Genomic DNA, 7,630 nt, shown 5'->3' with positions numbered 1-7,630 from the left:
CCACAACAACAGTCTTATCTAGGTTATAGGATTATACCCATGGTGGGAAAATGCTGTCTTTAGTGCAGAGTTCAGAGTAAACCTGGAGGAGTTACAGGTCACATGATGTTTTGAAACATGCACACTTATCTATCTTTGAGACCCATGTTGGGGAAAAATATTAAGGGTGGTTCCCAGACACAGATCAACACCTGTTCTAAAGCCATTAAAACAGTGCTACATCTTCTTTTTCAAGTTATTACTTTGGATAAAGAAAATACTATGTACATTTAGGGCAGTTCATGGACAAAGATTAAAACCTATAAAGCCATTAAAACCATGCTATATTATTTTTACATTGGATAACCAAATGACAGCATTCTGAAAACTGGAAAGATGCTTTAAAACATCCACATTTTTAAGTGCCCTTTTCTAGGCTTCAAGACCCATGTTGAGAAATATTTAGGGCGGTTCTCAAACACAAATCAAAACATATTCTAAAGCCATTAAAACCATGCTACATTATTATTATTATTTTTTTTAAAGTAATTACGTTGGATAACCAAATGACAGCATTCTGAAAACTGGAATAATGCTTTAAAACAACCACAGTTTTAAGTGCCCTATCTAGGCTATAGGGTCCATGTTGGGAAAAATATTTAGGGCGGTTCTCAGACACAAATTAAAAAAGTTTCTATAGCCATTATAATGGTGCTACAGGTTCTAATGACATTGGATAACCAAATGACAGCATTCTGAAAACTGGAATAATGTTTTGAAACATGCACACTTTTGAGTGCCCTATCTAGGCTATAGGATCCATTTTGGGAAAATATGTCTTTAGGGCGGTTACATTGGTTCTGATTAAACCATGGATATTTTTCAGGTCACAGTAATAAAGCATATCATTTAAAAGCAATTAAAACGTTCTGTCAGTACACTCATATCTATAATAAATTTGGATAACCAGATCACAGCATTCTGAAAATTACAATGTCTTGAAACCTTCACACTTTAACTGCAATGTATATGGACAATAGGATCCAACTTGGAAAAAATACTATATGGACGCTTCGTGAAACTTAATCTTATTCTGAAAAATTCTTCTAGACTAGATTTGAGAACTAGATTCTGACCTTTCCCACGTCATCCTCACTTTTTGGGTTCATTTGGTGATCATAAATAGGTAAAGTGCTATAGCATAAACACTCGAGTTGTTTAATTGTTAATATGGATCGTGTGTGTTGACTGGAGTGAAGAGGCTGAGGTGGGATTCTTCAAACTCCTATGGAATATCATCATTCCATAGTGCTCAACTGGATGCATTTGGAAACAAGAAAAAATCAACTTGGGTCACTAGAGAGGGGTTATTAAAGATGAAAAAAAGAGCGGACACATGCATCACACGACGACCGCGGATATTAACGTTGCCTATTTTTATAAGCGCATATGCGAACGCAAGCAAAAATGGAAACATTTTTCCTACATCCTTATAAGGCAGCTCGCCACTTTTTTTTCTTTTTTTTTTAACGAAAGGTTGTTTAATAAAACATGCTCGGGCTCTGCTAGTCTTATCTCCAACTAGAAACCGGTTGCCAACGATTGCATCATTCCTTTCATGTGACTCCCTCACGCCCCAAATTCGTCCTGGCCGTCTTATGACTGCATCACATCTTCCTGCTCACACAAACCCGCGCGGAGCGAGAACAACCAGCAAAGTCATCAAGTCCCGCCCAGCGCGGCTGCTGATTGGATGTCTCTAAGCAGAAGAATTCCGACCGCCTCGCGTGATTGGTCCAAGATACCGACCATCTCCTGTCAGTTTCTCCTAATCTGTGTTAGGTTGCACCTTGAGATCCTTCCCCCAGAGTTCGGTTGGAGTCACTCTATAAATGTCCCCGGGAGTTTCCGAAATCCACACTCGGTGACTTCAACTGAACAATGGTTAACATGAGCGATCACCAATCTCTACAAAAACACGCACAGACCCTGAATCCGAAACAGCCGAGGAAAAGAAATAATAAAAAGAAAAGGGTGAGTGTCATCTCTATTGCTCTATTCTTCATCGTGTTCTGTTGTACTTTTGTCAAGCTTTTGGGATTCTGGAATGCGTGTTTTTTTGGCGACTATCCCGGGCTGTTTTTGGAATACAGTTGCTCAACTCAAATTTCATTGGAGAGTTTTAACATTTTAACGTCCGTTTTCTTTATTTAACGCAACACTGTTGCGCTTTTTGTTCCTGTTGTATCATGTTTACGTTAGAACACTTGGCGTTGACAGCTGTCACTTCCAACTTTGTAGCGCACGCTTGATTTGTAACGGTTTTTGTTACATCGCTCGCCAGCAACTCTTTGATCGTCAGCGGAACGCAACTTTGTACACTTCAAGAAGACAAACGGAAGCGGTCGGAATGGACGACCCGTTGTTTCTTAACATCGCCGAAGTGTTTTAAAGCGCTATTTCGCTGAGGAGTGCTCGCCCTTTGTTTCCTCACTCCTGTACTTTGATTCCATGACGTCATTGGCTCGCTGTCAGTTTGGTGAAGCGCCGCTCCAGACGGGCGCAATTAGAAGAAAATTCGTTTAAACTACACAAGAAGTCACTTAGCGTTTTATTTTAAGTCGGTTTTAAAATAACCGATTTATGATATAGTCGCGTGTTGGAGTAAACCGGACAACACATAAACAGCCTTAAACGATTATTAACAGATTAATAATAGAAAAACAATAAGTTTTAGTTATGTTGCCTCACTCAGCATTAAGATTTATGTTTAAAAAAATAAAAAACACAGGCGTGCCTCAGGTATTGGTGTTAGGGCTGTTTTCATTTTCACTCGGATGTCTAAAGTAGCTCGAATGTCGTTCGCTGATCATGTTTATAACTCAGAAATGAGTTCTGCGGTGTTTTTCTTTTCAGCTGTGCTGAAACGCCTTGGTCACTGGGTTGTTTTGACTCACGCAGGGGGCGCCACCGAGCACACAATGCGCCTTTGTTTACATAAAAAAGTGACCTAATTTTAGATGAAAGATTAATCGCTAAAGGTAATTTTAATCAATATCTGATCAAGACCCCAAAATTATGTTATGTTTTTCCATTGTTCTTTGCAGCTTGTGTGTGTATCTCATCTGAAATGTTTTGCAATGAGTGTTTTTTTTATATACTTTATTTTTTAATAGTTTTGCAGTAGTTTTGAAACCATGACCTGTGGCTTGAGCTGTTCCGTGTTTTATTCCTCTAGAATCATTGGGACAATATACCGCCATCAACTCACATTCAAACTTGATTGTCAAGAGACTGATTTGAGGTGAGCATTTCTATAGCTTATATGCATGTTCAAATAATTATTTAATAACTAAACTTAATGATTTAAATAGAAAAAAAACAAACAACACTAAACGGACCAAAAATATAATAATAATAAACAAGCTTTCTCAGTTCATGCATGCACTCTTTTGAAGCTGTGGGTTTGTTGTTTGTTGTGTAGTAACGCTGTTTGGCCACTATGTGTCCTTGTTGCACCGGGTGGCTGAGCAGTCGATCTTAATGTCGCGTATAATAGCGGGTCACCCAGATAAATAAGCTATTCCCAAACCTGCCGGCGCAGGTGAAGCTCGACTCCGCTGACGATTGAAGCTCCCACTAGACGTGCACGCTGTACAGCATACAGAGCTGATTCTCCGCTTCTTTTAGACAGTTTCTCGTTTTTTTTTTCGGTCAGGTCTGGTGTGCTAGGTGTGGGAGCATAGCGTGTTGTGTCTGTGGATAGCGACTGATTGGTGCGATGACTGCGGAGTGGCTGTACCCCCCTGGCGTGGGGCCGCTGTGTGGTGCAGAGTTGGAGGCGTGGTATGAAGACCTACAGGATATACTGGGCTCCGACGCGGGCGGGGCTAAAGTCACCAGAGCCCCGCCTTGCTCCGAGGTCAGTAACGTCAAACGGCGCTCAACGGTCGCGTCCCACAGACTTCACAGACTAACGGTTTCTCTTGTTATGCAGAAGGAGCCCGAGTTTCTGGATGTGTTGGAGAGCTGCTCGCTCACCTGGTTGACGGAGGGGCAGGTTTGGGGTGACGGGGTGCAACGGGTCACCGACGAGCCACCTGTCGTCCACTCGCCGCCGCGAAAAGATGATTGGAGAGGAGGCGAGTCGGAGCACACCTCGTCCGGAGGAGACCTGCTTCCGCCAGAGTTCTTCGAGCTCCTCAGCGAGGGCGGCGTTGGGTCGGCGGAGACGATGGTGAGCGGTGGGTACCACGGTTCGCATCACGCGCCTCCGTCACCATCCGCGAGCGAGGAAGAGCTTCCAACGGTCCCGGACACATCGTCTTGCTCCTCAGAGTCCTCCTCATCCTCCCTCAACTGCTCCCCTCCTCCGTCCCCTCCTGTGCGACCGGGAAAGAGAAAGCGGGCCGGCGACAAAGGAGGAGGCGCGCTGTGCTCCCCGTCCCCCGGGAAGAAGAGCCGACGGGAGCGCGAGCAGGAGAATGAGAGGAAGGTGCAGGAGCTGACGGATCAGAACGAGCGGCTCAAAGCCGAGATCGAGCGTCTGGGAGAGGAGGTGCAGCGGACGCGCCGGGCGCTCATCGAGAGACTCGTCAACACCAGGAGGTGAAGGAGGAGCAGGAGGAGCCCAGGGGCCAAAGAGAAATGAACAATTGGTGGAAATCATCTCGCGGTGACCGTGAAATGCACATTTAGAGGGAGATAAAAGACACGTGGGACGGGGGGAGAGAGGAGGTTCACTGAGCGACTCCCGCCGAGAGAGAATGAGAAAGTCAGATTAAGCCGTATAAAAGAAAGCATGTGGAGCCCAACGCAAACAGAACAAACTCAGCCCAAATACAGAGCAAAGAAGAAATTTGTTTTTTTAAGAAAATAAATTATTTGTTTTTGAGTATCTAAGTTCATTTAAATCAACGTGATTCATTTAAATCGGCTTGATACATTTAAGTGAACATCATTTAAAGGTAAATGCTACAACGCATGTTACAATTTAACACATGATATTACAAATAAATTTGAAGGATGAGCAATGTATAAATCTAAATATTTTTCATAAAGAAAACGAAGCACAATTTTAATTAAGATTCAAAAACTTTTTGTGGTAAATTAAAATTACTAATGCAATAAATTAAAGGCAAATACTTCAATGTATAAATATAACAATTGAACAAATTACATTACATATACGATTTGCAATAAAATAAAAATATCAAAGGCAAATAAGAAATTTATTTTTCATGAAGAAAATAAAGCCTAATTTGAGAAAAATCTCAAGTGACTAATGCATTTCTTTTAAAAGCAAATACTATGGTGATGTACTAATATTACAATTTAACAAATTATAAAAAAATTTGATTTGCATTACGGAAATAAAATTATCAAAAGCAAATAAGAAATTTGATTTTTTTTTTCATAAAGAAAATAAAGCCTAATTTAAGGAAAAATGTGAATGGTTTTGCAGTTAAATGAATAATACAATTTAAAATAAAAACATTTAAAACTGCATAAATGAAATGCAAGTACCTCAATGATGTATAAATGTTACAATTTAATGAATGCCATTGCGAAAAGAATAAGTTGCATTACAGCAATAAAAATATTAAAAGCAAATGATAAACGAGAAAATGAAGTCTAATTTTACAAAAGCTTTTTTGCAGAAAATTAAAATTACTTTAAATGCAATGTTTTAAACATTTAAACCGGCAAAAATTAAAGACTGTAAAACAAGTACTACTGTGCGTTTTTTAAATGAACAAATTACAGAAAGAGATATATTTTGCATTGCATTAATCAAAATGTGATTCTCATAAATAAAAAAATTAAAATAATCACAATGCAAAAATTGTAATGCTACTTTTTTCATTGCATTCGGGTTGCTTTTGACCGTTTTTGTGAGACTGCGATAAAAGTGCTGTAAACGTTTATTGAACTACCCAAAGGTTAATCAACTTTCTGTGTAATTGAAAGCTGATTGTTCATCAGTGCCGAGGAAGTCTTGAGGGAATGTAGCAGAGACGACGAGAGAATAAAGAGAGCAGAAGAGATCTGATTGTATCAGTGACGGTGATTGTAGGTGCATTTCATTGTAAGCAGCCAGTTTTCATTCATGTTGTGTGTTAATGAAGGGCTTTAACCGTGTAAATTCACTGCTAGTTGACAGAGATTAGTAGCTCAGGACTGTTATAGTGAACGATTGTCAGCATTTCGCACCATCAACCCGAGGCCTCTAAGAGTGTGTGTGTGTGTGTGTGTGTTCAGATGAAACTATGAATGGATGTTCGTAGTGATTTTGCTCTCACTTCTTCTCTTGAAACTTTTCCAGAATTTTTAGAGCTAGCAGTTTATAACATACTCTCTGTTTCTGATCATTTCTATTTTTCTATACGTGTATCCCATAATCATCATGACATACCTTATAATGTAGTTTCCTTATCTTACAATAGACATGCATGCCAAATTACTGTATTAGAGTAGAAACATTTTTATCTGAATTTTATTTAGCCTTACTGAATACGGAATTGTATTACATTCATTTTGTTATTAAAATCTTAAAAATGAACTGAGTCTTCTGTCTTTTGTCCTTGTGTTTATCGATTGTGTGAATAAAATATGTTTGTTTCAGAGTAACAAGAAACAGTGAGAAACACATTGATTTTATTGCATTTTAAAAAGAGCATTTAATAGACTTGATTGCATTTTAAAAAGGATAGGTTCATTTTTATAGGAGTGGTGCAGAAAGCCCTGAAAATATTCCTGTTTGATGCATTTTCTTCCTTTCATGTTCACCTTTTTACTTCTTCTTTCCTTTCTGAGTGGCTGGCTCCGGGTTCTTGCCCTCCGCAAGAGAAAGTTGTTTTTTCAGTTGCAGTAATTTATCGACTTCATCGTCAATTACAGATTTGTCGGCTTTCTGGGCTTTTAGGCCTCGTACTTTATTGCCCTGAAACACACACACACACACACACACACACACACAAGCAATTAATCACAAACCAGCACTACTAACCGTTAAACACACTGGTATTTAACCAAAGAACACGAGCGGTTAACATGCAGCTGAAAAAAAACCACATATATATATATACACACATCACACCTTCATTTTACTCATGAATACTTTAATAAAAAGAGAAATAAAATTAGATTTTTTTTTTTTTTTTTAATCTCAATGTGTGTTCTTTGCTCTCTTGGGTTAAAAACAGACATTTATATTAGAAAGTAAAAATATATATTAAATTTTACATTTATTTTTAGTTTTTAATAATCTGTAATATGTATGTGTGATATGTAAGAAATTTATATACTGTAATATATATACATTAAAAAAAAAAATTGTACCAAAAAAGGCAGCGTACGGACATTCAAACGGTCCACTAGTACATTATATTATATTAAAGAGGCAAAAAATGAATGCATAAATAGTCATTTCAGTTTATTTCTTTGACATGTAGGTGTGTGTGTGTACGTACTTGTTCTGCCACTAAAGCCGTCAGCTGTTTGGCTCTCTCTGGATCTGCGTTCACATTCACCGAGGCATGCACCGCACCAGTGCTGGGTTTGGACTCTGCAGCGCTGCTCGGAGCCTAGAAACAGAAACAAATTACATATTTCAAATAGTGCATTGATTCATTAATTAAAGCCACAAAAA

At 39.0% G+C, this 7,630-nt stretch overlaps 2 protein-coding genes across 2 annotated transcripts in view; one reads left to right on the top strand and one right to left on the bottom strand.

Moving 5' to 3' along the window:
* Nucleotides 1-1,857: 1,857 nt before the first annotated feature.
* LOC132151482 (DNA damage-inducible transcript 3 protein-like) lies at nucleotides 1,858-5,332 on the top strand. Its single transcript, XM_059559596.1, has 4 exons — nucleotides 1,858-2,013; nucleotides 3,218-3,283; nucleotides 3,698-3,901; nucleotides 3,977-5,332. Exons 3-4 carry the CDS (start codon nucleotides 3,761-3,763, stop codon nucleotides 4,589-4,591), a joined length of 756 nt encoding a protein of 251 aa, XP_059415579.1. The 5' UTR covers nucleotides 1,858-2,013; nucleotides 3,218-3,283; nucleotides 3,698-3,760; the 3' UTR covers nucleotides 4,592-5,332.
* A 1,283-nt stretch (nucleotides 5,333-6,615) lies between these two features.
* Nucleotides 6,616-7,630, bottom strand: part of mars1 (methionyl-tRNA synthetase 1) — a 30,556-nt gene continuing 29,541 nt past the window's right edge. Inside the window, exons 20-21 of the mRNA XM_059559595.1 lie at nucleotides 7,452-7,565; nucleotides 6,616-6,922 (exon numbers count right to left, since the gene is read on the bottom strand). Of these exons, the coding sequence (XP_059415578.1) occupies nucleotides 6,773-6,922; nucleotides 7,452-7,565 (264 nt within the window). The 3' untranslated portion in view covers nucleotides 6,616-6,772. The remainder of the gene's footprint in view (nucleotides 6,923-7,451; nucleotides 7,566-7,630) is intronic.

The sequence above is a fragment of the Carassius carassius genome, chromosome 10 (assembly GCF_963082965.1).
Source record: "Carassius carassius chromosome 10, fCarCar2.1, whole genome shotgun sequence".
Lineage (NCBI taxonomy): Eukaryota > Metazoa > Chordata > Actinopteri > Cypriniformes > Cyprinidae > Carassius > Carassius carassius.
The sequence above is the reverse complement of the archived record's forward strand: the minus strand, read 5'-3'. Positions and strand labels throughout refer to the sequence as shown.